This window comes from Felis catus, chromosome E1, assembly GCF_018350175.1.
Source record: "Felis catus isolate Fca126 chromosome E1, F.catus_Fca126_mat1.0, whole genome shotgun sequence".
NCBI lineage: Eukaryota > Metazoa > Chordata > Mammalia > Carnivora > Felidae > Felis > Felis catus.
Genome location: NC_058381.1, coordinates 45503535 through 45527583, shown reverse-complemented (window position 1 = coordinate 45527583; position 24049 = coordinate 45503535). Strand labels below are relative to the sequence as shown.

At 39.3% G+C, this 24049-nt stretch overlaps 1 protein-coding gene across 11 annotated transcripts in view; it reads right to left on the bottom strand.

The window, feature by feature from the left end:
• Window positions 1-24049, bottom strand: part of TLK2 (tousled like kinase 2) — a 114481-nt gene that overhangs the window by 65795 nt on the left and 24637 nt on the right. For 5 of the 11 annotated variants that reach the window (XM_019818056.3, XM_045045077.1, XM_045045075.1 and 2 more), the window contains exons 3-6: window positions 9580-9651; window positions 9315-9384; window positions 8246-8289; window positions 7417-7512 (exon numbers count right to left, since the gene is read on the bottom strand). The exons of 3 other annotated variants lie outside the window; for them this stretch is intronic. In XM_019818056.3, the coding sequence (XP_019673615.1) occupies window positions 7417-7512; window positions 8246-8289; window positions 9315-9384; window positions 9580-9651 (282 nt within the window). Of the gene's footprint in view, window positions 1-7416; window positions 7513-8245; window positions 8290-9314; window positions 9385-9579; window positions 9652-23614; window positions 23681-24049 lie in introns of all 11 variants that reach the window. 3 more of the 11 variants (XM_019818059.3, XM_045045076.1, XM_045045078.1) reach the window with 2 other exon arrangements.

Sequence of the window (24049 nt, the reverse complement as noted above, 5' to 3'; positions counted from 1 at the left end):
GAAATCCAAAAGGCCATTAAACTTATGAAAATATGTTTAATACCACTAATGAAGAAATGCAAGGTAAAACAAGGTATTCTTCTGACAAAATTACAGTGATAAACTTCAGTATTAGGAGGGTACATGGAAACTGGGACCTGCGAAGTGCTGATAATCTGCTAGCAATTATGTGATGACATTTTAAAGTAAGCATATTCTTTGACTAGGGAATTAGAGCTTGGAAATTTATCCAAAGCAAAAGAAAAGAAATGCGAAAGACACACACACACACACACACACACACACACACACACACACACGGACATTTGTTACGGCACTATTTAGAGGACAAAAAAAATGTTTACAGGATACTGGTTAAACAAATAAAACAACAGAAATTAGGAAACTATTATATGAGCATACATGTACACACATATATGCCCAGTAAACCCTAATTTAATAACAGTTCTGGAGGAGACCTGAATTGTTGGACTTTCATAACATGTATGTATCCCTTCATGAGGAAAAACTAACATTTTCATTTTAGAAAATAAAAGTAAAATAAACTAACCAAAATGATCCCAACAAAAGAATTTAGGTTTTTAATCTGTAAGCGGAGTCCACCTCCTCGAGGCCAACACTCCTACCCCAACCAAATGCAACTGTTTAAATTCAGGCTCCAATGTGCTTGTGATACCCATTCACAGCAATATCTGCACTACTTGGGAGACTATATCTCCGAAGCCCCAATACTAAAATTAATCATTCTGTTATGTACTCAATAAATGTTTGCCAAGGATTGAAAGATTTTATAGAATATTTCTGGAAATACAGCAGGCTAGGATGTTTGAACTAACCTTCCCTTAGAAAATGATTATAAAAACAGGACAAAACATGGGGAAAAAAAAGATGTTAAAAGCATTGAAGAGTTGATAAAATAAGGGATCTGCCAGGGCAAAAATCTAAGGGAAATTAGGAACGCAAGACACTTAAATGAAGCATTCAAGTCATATTTGCCCTAAGGGTACCTGCATATCTTGACTATCCCGCTTACAGAGCACAAGGTGCCAAACGGATCGTCACAGGCCAGAGTCCACTAAGGGCAGGGGGTTCAATAAGGAAACCCTTCGCGCTTCAAGCTTCAAGGACTTTCAAAGGCTTACACTCTAAAGGAAAATGTAAACCAGGAGAAAAATTTCCTCCACCCTCAGAGAACTAAAAGGAAGTTGCCCTGGCAATACAGGGAGCGGGGGCTCCCCTGAGAAATGCTAACACAATCCAGATCAATACCGACTGGGTAGCTGAAACAAACAAAATAAACCAATCAAACAAAATGCAAGCCATGAATTCAGCGGTTTAAAGTAGTACTGGATGGGTAAAATCTCTAGGCATTTGGAAGAAGCAAAGAAAAATTCTCCCTGGAGGAACACATCTTTTAGATCTCAAAGAAACTTCACAAATAATTTTTCAGGAAAAATGAGCGGCACACAGTCAAAAAACCAAAGAAGTGTAAAAGAAATAAAGCCCTGAGCAACAGCTAGGAAAAACAACAGACAACAAATAGATTCATAACACATCAAATGCCAGAATTATCAAATACAGATTATAAATACTCTACTAAATAAATAAATAAAAGACAAACTTGAAAATATCAGCAGGGAACACAATAACAAAAATTAACAATTCAGTGCAGTTGGACAGCCTGGGTGGCTCAGTCGATTGAGTGTCCAACTTCGGCTCAGGTTGTGATCTCAACGTTTGCCAAGTTCAAGCCCCACAACAGGCTCACTGCCGTCAGCACAGAGCTCATTTCAGATCCTCAGATCCTCTGTCCCCCTCTCTCTGCCCCTTCCCTGCTTGCGCTCTTTCTCTCAAAAATAAATAAACATTAAAAAATAATAATAATAATTCAGTGAGGTTAACAGCAAATTAGATGCAACAAAACAAGAGAATCTGGGACCAGAAAGGCAAGAAACTATCCAGAGTGGAGCAAATGGAGACTAAGAGAAAGTAGAAAAAAGTCAAAAGGCAAAGTGATAAGGTGAGATGGTGTGACACACAATTAATTGGAATTTCATAGGAAAAAGAAAAAGAGAACAGGGCAGAGACACTATCTGAAGAGACAATGGCTAATAATTATCCAGAACTGGTACAAGACCCAACAAAAAACCCTAACACATTGCAAACAAGAGAAATAAAAGGATGCATCATAGTGAAACTGCAGACCACCACAGATGGAAGATTTTTAAAGCAGCCAGGGGAAAACAAGAGCAGATAATTTCAAAGAAATGAGAGATATATGAAAGTTGTTTTCTCAGTAGTAACAATGGGAGTCAAAAGATGGTAATAATACATTCAGCTGTTAAGAGAAAAAAAATGCCAATGTAAAAATATACACAGCAAAAGTATCTTTTAAGAATAAAAGCAAAATTAAGTACTTTAAGCAACCAAAACCTAGACAATTAACTCCTCAGCAGATACATATAAAAGAATACTAAAGGAGTACTTCAGGTAGAAGGAAAGGGACCCTAGGTAGAAGACGTAAGATGCAAAAAAGTACAAAGAAAGAGGTAAATGAACACTGACAGTAAAATAGATGAACAGTGACAATATAAACTAATAATGTTGTATGAGGCTAAAAAAAAACAAACAAAAAGCAAAATACAAACATACACCACCACCACCACCAAGTTAGTAGCAAGTAAATGGAGTTAATGTTCTGAGGTCACTGTTTATTTCGGAGGAGGATAAAGATACTATTAACATCAAACTTTGGCAAACTGAAGATATATGTGGTAATTTCTATGAGAAACACCGAACAGGACCTAGCTTCTAGTGGAGAATGAGAATACACAATGATTAACCTGCCCCCCCAAAAAAACAACAACCCAAATAAAGCAAGAAATGAAAGAAAAGAGAATATGCAGCATGAATAGAAAACACATTAAAAGATGGCAAATAAATGCTAAAGGGGCGCCTGGGTGGCTCAGTTGGTTGAGCACCTGACTTCAACTCAGGTCATGGTCTCGCAGTTCACGAGTTCGAGCCCCGCACTGGGCTCTGTGCTAACAAACAGCTCAGAGCCTAGAGCCTGCTTCAGATTCTGTATCTCTCCCCCACCCTCCCCCCCCCGTTCATGCTCTGCCTCTGTCTCTCAAAAATAAATAAATGTTAAAAATAAATAAAATAAAATAAAATGAAATAAAAGCTAACGTTAAAAAAATACTTTAAACAGAATAAAGAAAAATTCAACTATTTATGTGTCAGGTATACTGAAAACATAATGAAAAGCTGGTAGTATAAAAATGGAAATATCTATACCATATAATGGTTTGGATACATTAAATATTGGATAAAATGCATTTAGAGCAAAAAGTATCATAAGAGATGAAGGGTCACTTAATAATACACAAAGCAAAACTATAAATACATGAAGACACAACTCGCACAATCATGAGAGATAATAAATACACCTCTCTTGGTAACTGCCAGGAAAAACAACCAAAAATCAGAATACAGAAAATTTAAAAACTATGATTAAACGCCATGATTAACAAAACTGACTTAATGACAGAACAAAACTATACTGTTTAGGGATACACACACGGTCGAACTGTAAGGAAGAGCACATTATAATCACGAAAGTTAGAATAGTGGTTGTTTCCAGGGTAGAGAGCGTTGTAATCAGAGAAGAGCACACAGGTTTCCAGGGTGCTGGAAATATTTTACTTCTTGACCTAAGGAATGATTACATGGAGTTAACTTTATAAGGATTTCCTTTTTGTGAAGGGCCACACAAATATTTTAGGCTTTACAGGCCATATAACATCTCTGCGATATATTCTTCTGTCTCCACAACTCTTTAAAAATCTAAAAATCATTCTTAGTTTGCCAGCTATGAGTTGTAGTTTTTACCAAACTCCTGCATTAAAAGCCTCATGTTTTAGGTACTTCTTTGTTTTCAACAAAAAATACAAAAGAACCTGGGAATGCAAGCTGGTGTAGCCACTCTGGAAAACGGTATGGAGGTTCCTCAAAAAACTAAAAATAGAACTAGCCTACCACCCAGCAATTGCACTACTAGGCATAGATCCACGGAATACAGGTGTGCTATTTCGAAGGGGCACATGCACCCCCATGTTTACAGCAGCACTATCAACAATAACCAAAGTATGGAAAGAGCCCAAATGTCCATCGATGGATGAATGGATAAAGAAGATGTGGTGTGTGTGTGTGTGTGTGTGTGTATATATATATATATATATATATATATATACACACACACACACACACAATGGAGCATCAAAAAGAATGAAATCTTGCCATTTGCAACTACATGGATGCAACTGGAGGGTATTATGCTAAGTGAGATTAGTCAGTCAGAGAAAAAAAATCATATGACTTCACTCATGTGAGGACTTTGAGAGACAAAACAGATGAACATAAGGGAAGGGAAACAAAAAGAATATAAAAACAGGGAGGGGGACAAAATAGAAGAGACTCATAAATATGGAGAACAATCTGAGGGTTTAATGGAGGGGTCATGGGAGGGGGGATGGGCTAAATGGGTAAGGGGCACTAAGGAATCTACTCCTGAAATCGTTGCACTATATGCTAACTAATTTGGATGTAAAATTTTAAAAATAAAAAATAGAATAAAAAAAATACAAAAAAATACTTAGGGGGGAAAAAACTAAAATAATTCTTTACCTATCGATTCTTTTTTTTTTTTTTAATTTTTTTTCTTTTAACGTTTATTTATTTTTGAGACACACAGAGAGAGAGAGCATGAACTGGGGGAGGGTCAGAAAAGAGGGAGACACAGAATCTGAACTGTCAGCACAGAGCCTGACGCGGGGCTCGAACCCACGGACCGCGAGATCATGACCTGAGCCGAAGTTGGACGCTTAACGAACTGAGCTACCCAGGCGCCCCTCGATTCTTCTTTTCAACAACTCTGAGCATCTGCTATGTGTGCCAAGCACGGTTTTGGGTGCTAAAGACCAAAAACTGAACAAGATATTATCTCTTCACGTCAAGTCAAAAAAACAGTAATAATAATTATACCGTTAGGTAATAAGACTGAGAGACGGAAACAGCAATCAACTACAAAGCAAAGTCCCAGGTCTCATGAGATTAACATTCTAGTGGAAGAAGATGTGCAACAGATTAACCAAATAGTTAAAAATTAAAATATAGGAGCGCCTGGTTGGCTCAGTTGGTTGAACGTCCAACTCCTGATTTCAACTTAGGTCATGATCTCACAGTTCATGAGTTTGAGCCCCATGATGGGCTCTGTGCTGACAGCATGGAACCTGCTTAGGATTCTCCCTCCCTCTCTCTCTGCCCCTGCCCTGCTTGCTTGCTCACACTCTCTCTCAAAATAAATAAACTTAAAAAAAATTTTTTAATTAAAATGTTAGTAAATAAAAATATTAAAATCATACCACACACCAGTGACAATGAGTGATCTACAACAAAACACACAACAATATGGATTCATCTCACAGAAGTAATGCTGAACAAAAGAAGACAGACATAAGAGTGTACATTGTATGATTTCTTTCATACAAAATACAAAAACAGAAAGAAAAAAAACATCTCTGCTGTTAGAAATCAGGACAGTGGCTATTCCCAATGACAGGGAGGGGGCTAATAACTGGCAGGGAGCATAAGGGGGTTTGGGGAGGGAGGCTGGTAATATTTCTTTCTTGTGTTGGAATACTTTAAGCACTTTAGTTGGTTTAAAAATTAAAAATAGGGGCGCCCTGCCGGCTGAGGCAGTGGAGCATGCACCTCTTGATCTTGGGGTTGTGAATCTGAGCCCCACGTTGGGTATAGAGATTACTTTACAAATTCTAAAAAAAAAATTTAATGAACATATAAATAAATGTTAAGAAAAATAGACACAAGCCTCCTCAACAGTTACCTAAAAACCCTCAACCTAACCAAATAGATCTACACATCAAACATTTCTAACTTTTTTAAAAATGTTTATTTTGAGAGAGAGAGCTCACATGCACGTGCAGGAGTGTGGGGGGGGGGGGGAAGAAGGGAGAGAGAGGGAGAGGGAAAGGGAGAGACAGAGAGACAGAGACAGAGAGAGAGAGAATCTCAAGCAGGTTCCGCGCTGTCATCATAGACCCTGATGTGGAACTTGATCTCATGTACCGTGAGATCGTGACCTGAGCTGAGATCAAGAGGAGGACACTTCCAGTTGAACCATCCAGGCACCCCTTTACATTTCTAACATTTTTAAATATAGCAAGGATGACAAGATAATAGCCAAATTTTCAAGTTGGATACAGTTTACCAAGTGCTTTAATAACTGCGGTCACCTTAATGAACGCATGTCTTTACGAGATAGAAGAGGAAAAGAAATGCATTCTAAACACTTTAACACAGAAGACTAAATCACTTAGGAGAAGATCAGTATTACCCAACTCTGCTAAGGTAGCAGAGTCAAACAGCTTTCCTAAAAACAGACCTAGCACAAAAACTGAACATCGGGAGATCCCTCTTCCCCCAAATCCCAAAGCAATACCTGAGGCATCAGCAGACAGAACACACTCCTGAGTACAAAGATCTTGTATGGTATCAACAAATTATCCAAAGGCACTCAAGTAAATTAACACAAAATCCCCTATTAGGTAGCTAGCTCAGGAGTCTCAATCTCGGCACCAGTGACAATTGGAGCAAGAAACTCTTTACTATGAGGGCCTATTCTGTACTTTGTAGGATGTTTACTAGCATCTGGCCTCTGCCTACTAGATGCCTACAGCTCCCTCCTCCCACCCTCCAGTTGTGATCAAAAATTACTCCAACAGTGCCAAATGTTCCCTGAGAGGCAAAACTACCCCACGTTGAGAACCACTAATCTGGCTATAATGGTCTTAAGATCTTCAGTTCTCACTTGAAGTAAGGAAACAGATGGGCTTGGCTGGCTCGGTGGGTGAAGCCTGCGACTCTTGATCTCAGGGGTTGTGAGTTCGAGCCCCACACTGGGCGTAGAGATTATTTAAAAATAAAAATCTTATTTAAAAAAAAAAAGAAGGGAAGGTAACAAACCCATCTCAAATTTGAGTAACATGAGTTTCTCTACCACATCACTGAGAAAGCCTTGAAAATAAATCAAATGCCAAACTTATATTTAAGTTTGGCAAGGATACAAAGTTTACGTTTAAATTGGAAATCATTTCCTTGACGGAACTGAGCTGTAGGCTTAGAGGTAACTTACTATACTGAGAAACAGGGGTAGCTCTTGTGCAACATAAATTTACGGAGACAGACTTGAGTCTCAGTGACTCACAGGTAGCACTGAATGTTTCTCCTCAGTGCCTCATTCCCCTGGGTAGTTAACGGAAGAGAAACTGCTGGAGTGATCCTGGGTTCTCGCCTCCTACAACAGGTGTCAAATTTCTCCAGGTGAATGCTTACCGGTAAGGGATTGGATAAGGAATGTTGCGGTGAGGATCGTGCAACTGGCGGAACACTTCTGCCAGGGCTGGTTCCTGGCCCGCTTCCCCCAGCAAACTGGCCAACAGGGAAAAACGGATATGAATAATTCAAAACAGTACTGTGCTTCAGATAAGGAGAGTAAAAGATTAACACACAAACAGGTCTTAATTATATGGCCCCTTTAAGTCAATACATCTCATGCTAAAGAGAAAAATACCATGTAAGTCAAATTTTGGCTAGCTTTTCAGTGAGATTTTAAGAAGGAGCTCCAGCAGAAATGTACCAAAAAGATATAAAGAAAACGTGGCTGAAAGCTGAAGGTACACATGGTTTTGAAAGGACATCAGAGAAGAATGTTTTCCCTTCTTGTCTCAAAATAACCCGAAGCAGGAATACAGTGGTACAGTGGATGTTAGTGTCTTCTTTAGGAACCACTAACGATGGGTCAGTGAGCTCACTACGTGTCCCACCGAACTAAAGGGAAGAGGACAAAAGAAGAGTCCAAGTCACTCCATTTCAATCTTTGCAAGACCCGAAACCTAGTCTGGCCAAGAGAAACATCACCTCATTTGTGAATTTTTATATCATCACAGACAAGACACATCATAAACAAATTTAAATTTAGGAAGTCAGCAGCAGTTTCCTCTTAACAGAGAGAGATGGGCCAACATCAGATTGATGAAGACGGGGAGGAAGGGGAGGAGAGCACAGTAAAGGCAAAACACTGCTTTCTAAAGCCTTAAATGAAGGCAAGGATTCAGATTTTTTAAAAATCACTATAAACTTTTTTTCCAAAAATTTAACTTACCTCAAAGTAATCACTAATCTTATGTCCCCTAGGAGTGCCTTTCCCTGAAAATGAAACCAAAGTAAGTATAGTTTTTCCAACAACATACGTAAACCATCATTCACTAAAACGTACTATGCGTTCACTAACTGCGTACGTCATCATCAATTCAAGTACTGGCTTTACTTTTAACAAATAAGCCAAATTACCTGTATCCTAAGAACAGAGACAGTTTCCTCCATCTAATAAAAGTCTTAATAAGCAGTGAAAGGAAGACTTTTTCTCAGCTTGCTTTCCTTTAAGATTTGCTAATCTTTCTTTTATAATATGGTAAGAAAACCTAGGCCACAGCTATGAATCAAAATAAAACAAATGTACAGTCCATGCCCTCAATCAAGAGAACAAAAAATTCAAAACAAACTCATCAGGACTAAAGGGTTTTATGCTAGGCCACAAAAAACTTTATGTGACCATGTCGCTTTGGGACAATTTTCTGCCCCCTGCCCAAAAGTAAAAAATAATTTGTAGATAAAAAAATAAGAAAAATGCAAAAAAGACTGTGACTTCCATTCCTTAGAGGGGGTGGAGGTGACGAAGCAAACCATTTATTCCCTCTTTAATTACACAAAGATATTTGGTATCATAACCCATCATATTTATAGATTTAGCCCACTGGGGGCCAATGCTCAACTGAATTGCCACAGGAGAGCAGGTACAAAGGACAGCCATGTAAATGAAACCATTTCTGGCTACCAATTATTAACAAATCACTGAGCTAATGCAAGACATAGTTACAACACCAATGTAACCTCTTTTCTGTATAATACATGCTTAGTCTGAAGAAAAACCTGTGGTGAGAAGATCGTTAACTTACAACAGGGAAAACAAGGGTCCCCAAAGAACTGACACTTTTGGCAAGTGTGTATCAAATGGCGAGTCTAGACTAAACAGCCTGATATTCCCTTAAGGTACACAAATCTCCTTTGTTAGGAATCCCTGTGTAGTAACTAATTATTTCGTGTTAGTTGGAAATTCTAAGTATCTAAATTCCAAGAATTCAGTATTTTTATTGGTATGAAATTATTAATACCTTGGCTAGTTTCATATGGTTCAGCTTTTCTTTTCCGGTTTCGCTGGTCATTCTGTTTTTTCTCAGGAGTCTGTTAAATACCATATACATCACAATTAGCATTTTGTTAACTTTTTCACATTATGAGAGTAGGTACAAAATATCAAACTTGTAAGAAGATAGAAGGCAAGTCCTAAATCAGAGTCCTGGAGTTATGCAGTGCTACCTTTCAACCCAGACTGAGGGTGTGGGAATGTGTAGTCTCATAGTGAATGTGGCCTCTTACCTCTACTTCTTTATCACTCAAGGACCCCACGCTGCACAAGCTCTGATTGGAAGACTCACTATTGAGTGGCCCCTGGAAAGAGAGGAAGAAAAAAAAAAAGGAATCAAAAGAAACTAATTTAAGATGACAGCGACACTGAAGAAGCCTGCCAATTTTGGTGTCTGAAGTCAAAGAAGTCAAGAATTAACTAGAGTACCCGTAAAAGCCAACTTGAAAAGAACTCCATCAACTATATGATGGTGCCCTCACATTAAAATTCTCTAGGCTCAGTCGGTAAACCACACAACTCTTGATCCTGGGGTTGTAGGTTTAAGCCCCATGATGTAGGGTGTAGGGATTGCTTAAAAATAAAATCTTTAAGTGTCCGACTCTTGATTTGACTCAGGTCATGATCACAGTTCAGGAGTCTGAGCCCTGGGAGGGGCTGTGCACTAACAGCTCAGAGCCTGCTTGGGATTCTCTCTCTCCCTCTCTCTCTGCCCCTCCCCCATTCCTGTTCACCCTTTCTCGCTCGTGCTCTCTCTCTCAAAAATAAATACATAAACACTTAAAAATACCAACTCTGTAATCATGTGCAAATTTTCCCTTCTAGAGTACTTCTGCACGCAGTGAATTCATTTCTTAAGGAAAATAAGCAGGGGAAATCCATTCTCTCGCCCTTCTGTATCACACAGGCATCATCTGAAAGTTGATATGCTAAGGAGGATGTTAAGAGTTTCTTACAAAGAATGGTCAGAGACTAGAATATGAAGGAACTGCTTTTCTGAGTCAGGCTTTAAGGAGGCATGACCACTAGCTCAAAAACCAAAGTTACAAGAGACTGACTTCCACCCTAATGGCATGAGGGGCTCTGCTGGCCCGCTCCTCAGTGAAACTGGTGAAAATTATTTAAAAAAATAAACAAACAAACAAAAAAAACCCATCATTCAAAGCCTCTGGAAATAGTCCCTAAGGGGAAACAGTAAATGAAGAAAATAATCATTCAATAAAATCTATGAAAATTTAGGCTGAAAGGTCAAAGTCTGAGGAATTTGAACCCAGACCACTCCCACTCCTCCCCTCTCCCATGTCAGCAATGTTCCCGTTCTTGCAGTGGCCAAGAACACATGGCTCCTTCTTCCCCCAGCTCTCAGTCCAAGAGCTTTCTTCTCTAAGGAGCTGGACTGTCCCCAGGCCCCTGCTGCTGACACTAAGTCCCAGGCAAGTACATCAAAAGCAGGGGCTCCCCTGTGTGCAACCCCCACTTGCAGAACAGAAGCTATACCTCAGGCGTGGCACACTGAGAATAGTGGGACCCCAAGAGCTCTTCCGTCCAGCTCATGAGATGATGGTGGCTCCACATCTGGAAAGGTTGCTGCATGCGCTTCCTTCCCACCTGACTGCCATCCTCCACCCGCTCCAGCACTCAGCTCCCAGATCCAGAATGTCACTCACAGAAAAGATTGCCATCATCCCCATCCCCAACTCCAGGAACCTGACTCAAATACTCTGCCTCAGGAGAAAGGCAGGAACACTTAGTACCAAATCTCTTCCCCAAAAGACTTGACTTCATTCCCATGGACGAGTTTAAGCCTAAGAGTATTCTCAAGAACAGTGGAAGCTGTGGTAAAAGAAAGGCAAACAGAAGATCTGTGGGTGAAATGAAGATACGGCTTAGACTGTAGGCCAGCTAGTTTGCAGAAGAGAACCAGGGAATAAGACACCTGGGAGAAGTCCTCCTGGGGTCAGAACAAACAGCAGCTAACACTGACCTCAGAAACTCTTCCTTCCAAGGAGCCCCAATTTGATCTGATTAGTTTGTAGAGGAATTTAAGCCTCAGGGCACTGTTGAAAACAAGAGAGCAATCCGGGCAATTAGTGGAGTTTTAACAGCTGGGTTGGTCAGGGAACGAAAGCTCTATTAGTACCAGTCATCCCGGGGCGACTGTAGGCATACTTAAAGCTGTGTCTCCCCAAAGTCACCACCAGAGGCTTGACACTGGATGAACAGTGGATAGAAAAGACGTCACTAAAATAATCTAGCCAGTCACTAAACAAATAAACAAGCAAACAACAATAAGTCCATCAGGGCACCTGGGTGGGTCAGTCAGTTAAGCATGACTTCAGCTCAGGTCATGATCTCATGGTTCGTGAGTTCAAGCCTCGCACTGGGCTCTCTGCTGTCAGCACGAGCCTACTTGGAGCCTCTGTCCCCCTCTCTCCCTACCTCTCCCCCACTCATTCTCTGTCTTCTCTGTCAAAAATAAATAAACTTAAAAAAAAAAAAAGTAAGAGCTTCTCTTTAAAAACAAAACAATAACAAGTTCAAGACTGGGATGAGAACTCAGTACCCAGAGTTGGTTGGTACAAATACGTCATCTAAAATGACCAGTTTCCAACAAAAAATCATGAGGCATGCAAATACAAAAATATGACCCATATACCAGGACGAAAAAATGGCAGACTAAAGAAACTACCTGTGAGAGTGACTAGATATTGGATTTAACAGAAAAATATTCAGAACAGCCATATAAGTATGTTCACAGAGCCAAAGGAAACCACAATTAAAGAAAAAAAGTGTGAGTGACAATGTTGTATTAAACAGCGAATATCAATAGAAACACAGAAATATATATTTTTTAAAAAAGGGGAATTATGGAGCTGAAAACCACAATAATGGAAATAAAAAAATGCACTAGAGAGGCTCAAGAGTAGAAATTAAGTGACAGAAGAAATCATTAGCAAATGTGAAGATAGATCAATAGAAATTATGCAAACTGAAAACCAGAGAGAAAACAGAAGAAAAATAAACAGCTCCAGAGAAACGTGGGAAAATGTTAAGTATGCCACAATGCACATAATTGAGGTGAGAAAGAGAGAGAGAGAGAGAGAGAGAGGTGAGCAGAAAAGAAGCAGAAAAACATATCCAAAGAAATAATGGCTGAAAATTTCTCAAATTTACTGAAAAGCAACAACTTATTCATCCAAGAAGCTTAATGAATTCCAAGCATGATAAACCAAAGAGACCCACATCATAGGCACATCATAGGAAAAATGCTCAAAGGCAAAGACAGGAGAAAATCTTCTGAAAGAAAAATTTTTTATAGTTTATTTATTTGGAGAGCCTGTGTGGTTCAGTCAGTTAAGCATCCAACTCTTGGTTTCAGCTCAGGTCATGATCTATCTCATGGCTTTGCAGGTTCGAGCAGGCAGTGCCTGCTTGAGATATTCTCTCTCTCTCTCTCTCTCTCTCTCTCTCCCCCTCTCCCTCTCCTTCTCCCTCTCCCTCCCCCTCTCCCTCCCCTGCTCATGCTATCTCTGTCTCTCTTAAAAAAAAAAAAAAAAGGAAAGAAAAAAGACAAAGATAAAAATCTTAAAAATAAAGAAATTAATTAAAGTTCATTTATCTATTTTAGACAGTGAGAGAGAGGGAGAGAACATGTGTATGTGGGGCAGAGAGAGAGGGAAACAGAATCCCAAGCAGGTTCCATGCTGTCAGTGCAGAGTCTGACTCGGGGCTCGAACCCACCAAGTGTGAGCCAAAATCAAGAGTTGGATGTTTAACCAACGGAGCCACCCAGGCACACCCCCCCCCTTTTTTTTTATGTTTGTTTATTTTTGAGAGGGAGAGAGAGAGAGAGACAGAGTGTGAGCAGGGGAGGGGCAGAGAGAGGGAGACAGAATCTGAGGCAGGATCCAGGCTCTGAGCGGTCAACACAGGGCTCGACCTCACAAGCAGTGAGATAATGACCTGAGGTGAAGCCAGATGCTTAACTGACTGAGCCACCCAGGCGCCCCCGTTTTTTTTTTTAAGTTTATTTATTTTTGAGACAGAGACAGAGATAGAGATCATGCGTGTGAGTGGGGTAGAGGCGTTGAGAGAGGGAGCAAAAGAATCCCAAGCAGGGCTAGACCCCATTAACAACCCCACAAACAATCACCTGAACCGGAATCAAGAGTCAGACCGCTAACCTACTACGCCACCCAGGAACCCCCTCAGGAGAAAGTCTTAAAAAGCAGAAATATAATGCATCACTTACAAGGGAATCCCAATAAGATTAACAGCTGACTTCAGAGCAAAAACAATTTAAAAGGGGGCAAAAGATCTGAACAGACATTTCTCCAAAGACTATATACAAATGGTGAATAAACACATGAAAAGAAGCTCAACACCATTAGCTCACGGGAAATACAAATCATAACCAAAATGAGACACCATTTCAGACCTACTAGAATGGCTAGACTAAAAAAGAAGTAAGAGGGGTGCCTGGGTGGCTCAGTGAGTTAAGCATCCGACTTCAGCTCAGGTCATGATCTCAAGGTTCATGAGTTCAGGCCCCGTGTCGGGCTCTGTGCTGACAGCTCAGAGCCTGGAGTCTGCTTTGGATTCTGTGTTTCCCTCTCTCTCTCTGCCCCTCTCCAGCTCACTTGCTCTCTCTCTCTCAAAAATAAGTAAACATTAAAAAAAAAAAAAAAGTAAGAAAGTGCTGGCAATGAGCACTGAGATATGCACAGAATTGTTGAATCACTGTATTATACACCTTAAATTAATATAACACTATATGCTAATTACACTTGATTTACAAAAAAAGTGCTGGCAAGAATGTGGAGAAACTATGTTCTCACCAGAAATATATTGCTGGTGGGAACATAAAATGGTGCAGTTGCTTTCAAAAACAGGCAGCTCCTCAAACAATTAAACATAATTACTGTATGACCCAGAATGCTACTCCTAGGTATATAAGGAAAAGAAACGAATATGCACAAAAATTTGGACACAAATGTATAGCATCATTATTCACAAAAGACATTTAATGTCCAATTGATGAATGGATAAACAAAATTCCATACAATGGAACGGAATGGTATGTAACTGTGAATATACTAAAAAAGCAATGGATTGCATATTTTAAAAGGGGTAAATTGTACTGTATATGAATTATATCTCAATAAAACTATTAAAAACCAATAGTCACTAGGCTTAGTGTCAAAAATAATTTGCATTCTTACTAGGGTGTATCAAGTATTCCTTTCGCCATATTCTTAACACACTACTTTTTAAGTATAATAAACACACTACAACAGACAGCTTCATAGTGAGATACTTGGGAAGCTGCGAAAATAATAAAGTGAAACTAGGGAGAAGAAACAAAATCAAATCATGTATTCCTAGTGACATAACTCAGCAAAAGACTTATTCCTACAATGGTATAGAGTTCCATGATGTTTTGAATGAGACAAAAAGGAGTTTTATTTACACAAAAATTCTACAATAATTCTTTTTAAATGTTTGTTTATTTTTGAGAGAGCGAGTAGGGGGGAACAGAGAGAGAGGGAGACACAGAATCCGAAGCAGGCTCCAAGCTCCGAGCTATCAGCACAGAGCCCAACACAGGATTCGAACTCATGAACCACGAGATCATGACCTAAGTTGAAGTCAGACGCTTAACTGACTGAACCACCCGGCGCCCCTAATTTTTTTTTTTAACATGTATTTATTTTTGAAAGAGAGAGACAGAACATCAGTGGGGGAGGGGCAGAAAGAAAGGGAGACACAGAATCTGAAGCAGGTTCCAGGCTCCGAGCTGTCAGCACAGGGCCCAACGCGGGGCTCGAACCCACGAATCATGAGTTTATCACCTGAGCTGAAGTCAGACGCTTAACTGACTGAGCCACCCAGGCGCTCCAAGAATTCTACAATAATTTAAACTGAACATTCCTATGCCCAAATTTTCAAAATATTCTGTTCATGAATTATCTTTATTGTAACCATTATTAAGTTTTTTTTTTTTCCTTTGGATAGTAATAAAACCACACATCGTATTTTAACTATACACTTGACTCACCAAATACCCCTCACTTTCAAGAGGAAATGGCAAATGTGATACAGAGAAGAGAGAACTGAACAGTCTATTTTTTACTCGGAATTACTGATACTGAAATACACTGGCAAGTGTACCTAACAGTGATGCACACTGTTGTGTTTGAAATGCTGTGTGTGAGGCACAAGGCTTCTTATGGTTCTCTGTGTCTAACCAGAAGAAAAAAGGATTAAGAATTATTTAATCCTCCCTTTTGCTGTCCTTTTCTGAAGCACAGCATCCCAAATTATTATAAAATCATTAGATTAAATTAGATTAGCAGGGATAAATGACATATATTGCCTGTTCTAAGGCAGCTTACTGTCTAGTAAAAGAGCTAAATAAAAGCTTTAAGGCAAACTGAATGTTATCTTTCAAAAATGCCACTATCACTAAAAAAACAAAAATGGCAGGGAAAATCTCAACTACATTAAAAGAGGATAAGAAGGTATGAGTAAATTAAATGTATGATCCTTGATCTGACCCTGAATATTGAAACAAATCAAAACCAGCTATAAAGGGCATTATTGAGACAAAGGCAGAAACTGAATATGGACTATATATTAAATAAGTAAGTGCTTTTACAAATTGGTCTATTATTATCAGTTCCTCAACTGAAAATTTTCCATTGGATGCATCTTTTTAATAGAGTGCTTTGTACGTTTTGTATGAGTTCATGTCCAGCTTTCTGAGCGTCTTCTACATTTCAGGGGTCAGGGGCAGTCCCAAAAACAGTTTAATGTCTGCCTCTGCCAATGGCCTATACTATTCATCAGTTCCAAACACATTTATTTATACATTAGTCATCCTGACCAAGATTTCCACACAAGGTTGAAGTTTCCATTTCTTGCAGGTGGCTTTTATTTATTTATTTTTTTTAAGTAACCTCTACACCCCAACCTGGGGCTCAAACTAAGGATCTCGAGACCTAGAGTCGTGTCTTCTACCAACTGGGCCAGCCAGGCGCCCCACTTCTTGAAGGCGGCTTTTAACAGCCACAAACCTAATATAAGTAGCTCACTTCTGTCCTATGTCTTGGGCCAGTGGGCCGTTTTACCAGTCCTAGCTCACAGAGAAGCTTTCCAATTCCCAGCTTTATACAGTTCCAGTTCAGACCTCTGGACTCAATTACCGCCCCCAGGGGTAAATTAAACCCGAAAGCAGAAACGCTTAGGGGCCATCAAGTTTAACTCCCATTCACCACTGTGACAATGTCATATATCTGAAGCTCTAACAACTGGGACTTAATTTTTCCAATTTCTCTTACACTGCTGACATTCAGGAATTACATAGTTTTCATATATTTCATTAAATCACTTTACTGAATTGTTATTCTTTCTAATCATCTGTTAGTTTGTTCCTTTGGTTTACTTGTCCAGATACAAAATCACAGCATTTTTAAGTAGTAAGTTTATATCTTCCTTTCCACAATTTGTATCTCTTACTTGTTTCACATTTTACTGTACTGAATAAAACAACAGAAATAAAAAGCATAGAGAGAACACAGTTCTTTTCTTTTTCAAGGTAACTCCTCTAGTGCTTTACCATTAAAAGCTGTATGAAGACCTCAAATAGCACTTTCCAGCCAGGGCCTGGCAGAATGGCTCCCGCAAAGCAGGGAGAAGAAGAAGGGCCATTCTGCCATCATCAAGGTAGTGACCAGACAACGTACCATCAACATTTACAAGTGCACCCAGGGAGTGGCTTTCAAGAAGAGTGCCCCTTGCACACTCAAAGAGACCCAGAAATTTGCCATGAAGGAGACAGGAACTCCAGATGTGCGCACCGACACCAGGCTCGACAAAGCTGTCTGCATCTAAGAAATAAAGAATGTTCCACCCCATATGCGCGTATGGTTACCCAGAAAACGTAACAAGGATGAAGATTCACCAAACAAGCTCTATACTTTGGCTACCTATGTATCTATCACGGTCACTACTTTCAAAAATGTACAGTTAATGTGGATGAGAACTAATCACTGATTGTCAAATAAAGGTATAAAACTGCAAAAATAGACAGACAAACAAAAACAAAAAAACCCAAAAGAACCTCAAATAGCCAAAACAATCTTGCAAAAGAACAAAGTTGGAGGTCTCCCACTTTCTGATTTCAAAACTTCCTACAACACTATAGTAATCAAAACAGTATGGCACTGGCATAAACACAAGATAGAGACAAAATGGAATAAAGCAGAAACCTAGAAATAAACTTTCACATATATGGTCAAATGGTTTGTTGGGGGGTTTTTTATTCCAATTTTTTCTTTGATTTTTTTTTTCAGTTTTATTGAGATTTAACTGACACACAGCTCTGTATGAGTTTAAGATGTACTGCATAAGAAGGGTGATTTGATAGAGGGGTGCCTGGGTGGCTCAGTTGGCTAAGCATGCAAGTGCGGCTCAGGTCATGATCTTGCAGTTTGTGGGTTCAAGCCCCACATCGGGCTCTGTGCTGACAGCTCAGGGACTGAAGCCTGCTTTGGATCCTGTGTCTCCCTCTCTCTCTCTGCGCCTCCCCTGCTTGTGCTGTCTCTTTTTCAAAAATAAATAAACATTAAACAAATTAAAAAAAAAATTTAATGTTTTCATTTATTTTTGAAGGAGAGAGAGAGAGACAGAGCATGAACGGGGAAGGAGCAGAGAGAGAGGGAGGCACAGAATCAGAAGCAGGCTCCAGGCTCTAAGCTGTCAGCACAGAGCCTGATGCAGGGCTCGAACCCACAAACTATGAGATCATGACCTAAGCCGAAGCCAGATGCTCGACTGACTGAGCCACCCAGGCACCCCCCCCAAAAAAAATTTTTTTAAAGGATGACTTGACATAGAAGATTTTCAACAAGAATGCCAAGACCATTCAACAGTGAAAAGGACACTCTTGTCAACAAATGGTGTTAGGAAAACCGGAAATCCATATGCAAAAGAATGAAGTTGGACCCTTATCTTACATCACATACAGGAATTAACTCAAAATCGAGGACTCCAAAAGCATAGGCAACCAAAAACAAACAAAAGATAAAGTGGACTACACCAAAATTAAAATCCTCTGTGCATCAAAAAACATGATTGGGGCTCGTGGGTGTCTCAGTCGGTTAAACGTCCGACTTTGGCTCAGGTCATATGAGTTCGATCCCCACATTGGGCTCTGGGCTGACAGCTCAGAGTCTGCAGCCTGCTTTGAATTCTGTGTCTCCCTCTTTCTCTGCTCCTCCACAGCTCGTGTTCTCTCTCTTTCAAAAACAAATAAACATAAATGACCAACAGGGGCACCTGGGGAGCTCAGTTGCTTAAGCAGCCAACTTTGGCTCAGGTCTCACAGTTGATCTCACAGTTGGTTCGTTAGTTCAAGCCCCACATAGGGCTCTGTGCTGACAGCTCGGAGCCTGAAGCCTGCTTTGCATTCCGTGTCTTGCTCTCTCTCTGTCATTCCCATACTCTCACTCTGTCTCTCTCTCTCTCAAAAATGATAAACATTTAAAAAAAATTTTAAAACAACAACAAAAAAAACCCACAAACACATGATCAACAGAGTGAAAAGGGAACCCACAGGAGAAAATATTTGTGAACCATATAGTCTATGATAAGGAGTTAATATCCAGAATATACAAAGAATTCCCACAAATCAACAAAAACACAATAGCCTGATTAAAAACTGGGCAGGGGCACCTGGCTGGCTCAGTTGGTAGAGCATGCAACTCGTGATCCCAGGGTCATGAGTTCAAGCCCAATGTTTGGGGTAGAGTTTATTTTAAAAAATAAATACATAAATAAATGGGGCGCCTGGGTGGCTCAGTCGGTTAAGTGTCTGACTTCGGCTCAGGTCATGATCTCACGGTTCGTGAGTTCAGGCCCCGCGTCGGGCTCTCTGCTGACAGCTCAGGGCCTGGAGCCTGCTTCTGATTCTGTGTCTCCCTCCCCTCAGCTCCTCTCCTGCTCACACTCTGTCTCTCAAAAAAATAAAGATTAAAGAAAAAAAAATTTTTTAATAAAAAAAAAGGGCAAAGGACTTGAATAGACATTTCCTCAAAGATATACAAAAGGAAAAGGGCCAGCCAAACAAGCACATGGAGAGATGCAACATCACTAATCATTAGGGAAATGCAGATCAAAATTACAGGAGATACCATAACACCTCTACCTGTTAGAATGGCTACTATCCAAAAAAGGAAAGTAATGAGCACTAGCAAGGATGTGGAGAAATCGGAACCCTGGTGCACTGTTAGTTGGAATGTAAAATGGTAAATTTTATATGTATTTTACCACAATCAACGCTTTTTAAAAAAAAAACTGTATTGTTTTTTAAATTAGGAAGTTCAGATGGCTACTAAGTTCATCCAAATACTTTCTTAAAAGTTATTACTTATTTGCTATTGTAATAATAATAGTCAATGCTTACGTAGCGCTTCTTTGGGTTGGCTGGGCATTCTATATTAGCACATTTCATTCTCACAACTTAAAAATAGACCACACAAATATGTCCCAACTAATTTTTGACAAAGTCACAAAAACACTTTGATAGCCTTTGCAACAAATTGGTGCTGGAGCAACTAGACATCCATAGGCCAAATTGTGAACCTTGCCTTAAACCTTATACTTTATTTTAAAAATTAAGTCAGGCATCAACTGTGTGGCTCAGTTGGTCAAGCATCTCTTGACTTCGGCTCAGGTCATGATCTCAGTTTGTGAGTTTGAGCCCCACCTCAGGCTCCGTGCTGACAGCACGGAGCCTGCTTGGGATTCTGACTCCCTGGCTCTCTACCCCTCCCCTGCTTGCTATCTCTCTTTCAAAATAAAAAATAATAATTTAAAAATTAAAAAAATTAAAAATTAACTCAAACAGGGACATCTGGGCAGCTGAGTCAGTGAAGCATCTGACTCTTGATTTCAGCTCAGGTGCGTGAGCTTGAGCCCTATGCCAGGCTCTATGCTCACAGCGTAGAGACTGCTTGTGATTCTCTCTCTCTTCCTCTCTCTCTCTACCCCTGCCCTCACGCTTGGGCATGCTCTCTCTCTCTCAAAATAAATAAACTAAAAAAAAAAATTTAACTCAAACAGAATCAATAACTTAAATATAAAACAAAACCATAAAATATTTAGGGGGAAAAAAGGGAGAAAATCTTCACAACACAGGAGTAGGTGAAGAGGTCTTAGACATGACACCAAAATCTTGATCTATAAAAAGAAAAATTAATAAACGGAACCTCATCAAAATTAAAAACTTTTACTCAGCAAAGGACCTTGTAGGAGGAAGACACAAATCATAGACTAAAAGAAAATATTTGCAAACCACGTATCTGGCAAAGGACTTAAAATTAAACTGTATAAAGAACTCAAAACTCAATAAATTTTCTAATCCAATTAGTAAACTGGCAAAAGACATGAACAGACATTTCACTGACAAGGATATATAGACCAATAAGCATGAGAAAGATGTTCGACATCATTAGCCATTAGGGAAATACAAATTCAAACCATAATAAAATTTCCTTATATACTTTTCAGAATGCCAGAATGAAATATAGTGACAAACTAAATGCTGGCAAGTATATAGAAAAACTGAATCACTCATACGTTGCTGGTGAAAATGTAAAAAGATGCAGCCAATTTGGAAAATTGTTTGGCAATTTCTTTTAAAAGCTAAAAATGTACGTAACACAAATCATATCCCAGCAATAGTACTACTGGACATTTGTTCCAGAGAAATAAGGTTCATGTAAAAACCTACATACAAATGTTCACAGTGATTTTATTCATTATAGCCAGAACCTGAAAACAAACCAAATGTCCTTCAATGGGTAAAAGTTAAACAAACTGGGACATCCACACCATGAAATACTACTCAGTAATAAAAAGGAATGAACTATTTATATATGCAACAATCCGGATGGACTTCAAGGAAACTATGCCAAGTCAAAAAACCCAATCTCAAAAGGATACATACCACATGATTCCATTTTTATATTATACATATAACATATATGTACATATGTCTTGAAATAATCTATAGAGATAGAAACATTAGCAGTTGTCAGGAGTTATGGTGTCAAAAGAGGAGGTGCGGGTGGCTACAAAAGGAGTAGCAAGAGAGCCTTATAGTGATGGGGCAGTTCTGCACCTTGATTATGGGTACAAGGAGCTTACACAAGTGATCAAAGTGCACAGATGCACACACACACACAAACACTAATGGTGCACGTATAATGTGAAATCTGAATGAGTTGTGTGGATTTTACCAATATCGATTGCCTGATTTTAATACTGTACTGTAATTATGCGAGATGGTTACATTAGGGAAGGAAAAATGCATGACACTTCCCAATACCTTTTTTGCAATTCCCTTTGAATCTGTAATTATTCTGAAATAAAAAGGGTTTTAGGTTTTATGTATTATTTACTTGCTATAGGTAAGTACTAAACAATACTTAGGTAGCAGTTGCTACATAGGCAAGGCATTCTATATTAGCACATTTAATCCTCATTAACAACCCATTAAGGACTCGACTGTGTCCTTATTAAATTTATGTTGAAGCCCTAACCCTCAGTACATCAGAATGTATTTGTTTCTTTTCTTAAACAAATATATTTTTAAATATTTATTTTTGACACAGAGAGAGAGAGAGATAGAGCATGAGCGGGGGATGGGCAGAAGGAGAGGGAGACACAGAATCCGAAGTAGGCTCCAGGCTCCAAGCCGTCAGCACAGAGCCCAACGTGGGGCTCGAACTCATGAACCACAAAACCATGAACTGAGCCACACAGGCGCCCCCATCAGAATGTATTTGGAGATAGGGTCTTTAAAGGAAGTAATTAAGTTAAAATGGGATTGTTAGGATGGACCCTAATCCAATATGACTGATGGCCTCATAAGGGGGAAATCAGGACACAGAGATACCAGACATGCATGCACAGAGAGGAAAGATCGTATGAAGACACAGCGAGAAGGTGGCCATCTGCAAGCCGAGGGAAAGCCTCAGAAAAAAAACCCCAACCCAGCTAACACCTTGATCTTAGACTTCCAGCCTCCAGAATATTGAGAAAATACATTTTTGTTCTTTAAACCACGCAGTCTGTTATGGCAGCCCTAGCAAACTAAGGGCTGCACAGTCTTATAAGAGAGTTGCTATGATTACTCTCATTTACAGATGAAGAAACTATAAGAAAACTTAGTAAACTCCCTAAAATCACACAGCTGGTAAGAAGCAGAGCCAGGATCCAGACCTAAGCAATGTGGCTTCAAAATATGTGACTTTGAGCTATACTGACTCTAGATACATTAATCAATTTTTTAAGTGTTTGTTTATTTTTGTGAGAGAGCACACATGAGCAGGGAAGAGGCAGAGTCCCAAGCAGGCTCCGTCCCCCTAACACAGAGCCCGATGTGGAGCTCCAACCCGTGAACTGTGAGATCATGACCTGAGCTGAAATCAAGAGTTGCAAGCTTAAGACTGAGCCACCCAGGCACCCCAAAATATATTTTAAATATAACATCCTTGTCAGGGCACCTGGTGACTCACTCAGTTAAGCGTCCAACTTCGGCTCAGGATCATAAATGAGATTAGGCTATATTTTTAATTCCTCAATTTTGTCAAATCTTGCTATTGGTGTTTATTATTTCTGTGTTATTATTAGATAGATCTAGTCCTTGAAAAATTAGGAGAGAGCACCAGTAAACAGGGAGCGGATTTCTGCCTCCTTCAAAGAACAGGACAGGGAGGAGGAGATCATTTCATAATCTTGACTTCTAGGTAATAGAGGAGACTATCCTGATTTTTACATCTTACTTTGTGAACATGAATTCCTACTGAGTAAAATTATCTACTTCACTAAGACTTTTAAATGAACAGGCTATAACCAACAGCATCCATTTCCAGGTTTTTTTACTTTTAGGTCCTCAGTATCTTTTGTTATACCCAATTTACTCCCTCAGTTTTTCCTCTTTCCCAATTTTCCAATTCTGGATTAACTGCTAGTCTTCTGTTTTGCAGTGTACTTATTTCTTCTTGTATTTTTATTATTTTGTTCTTTTTTCCCCTAAAACCTTAAGTCGTGATGGCAAATTCATACTCTTGTATGTTAAGTATGCCTTTGTCCACATGAGATAAATTTAATAACTACATAGTATTTTTTCATTTATTTTTTAAGTAAAATAGTCTGTCACTTGATATTTGATACACAATAGCTATTTAGAAGAACGCTTACCAACATCCAAGTCACTGGGCAGAGGAAACTGTCCCTTCAAAGAGTCCTCTCAGGCTCAAAAAGAAGCTAGAAAGAATTTTTTTAATAATGTATGATAGTAAGACTCCTTAGCAAAAGCCCCATTTTCTATGCCAACATTTCAACTATTTACCCTGTCTCCTGCTACTGATCATTTTTTTCATAAGTAAAAAAACCAATGACAGTTTAAGAAATAGACAAAAAATCCTTTTTTTGTTGTTTAAAAAAAAGTATGGTTTTCAAAAACAAAACACATTTCTAATATACTTAAAATGCACTTGGGTGGGGGGGGGGTCTTAAAAAAGTACTTTAGTCACAAGCCAAAAAAAAAGTGGATAAATGATAAACCCTTGAAAAAAGGTTGACAACCACCTTTAGCACATGAATGACGCCCGTATGAACAGAAGAAAAACTTGT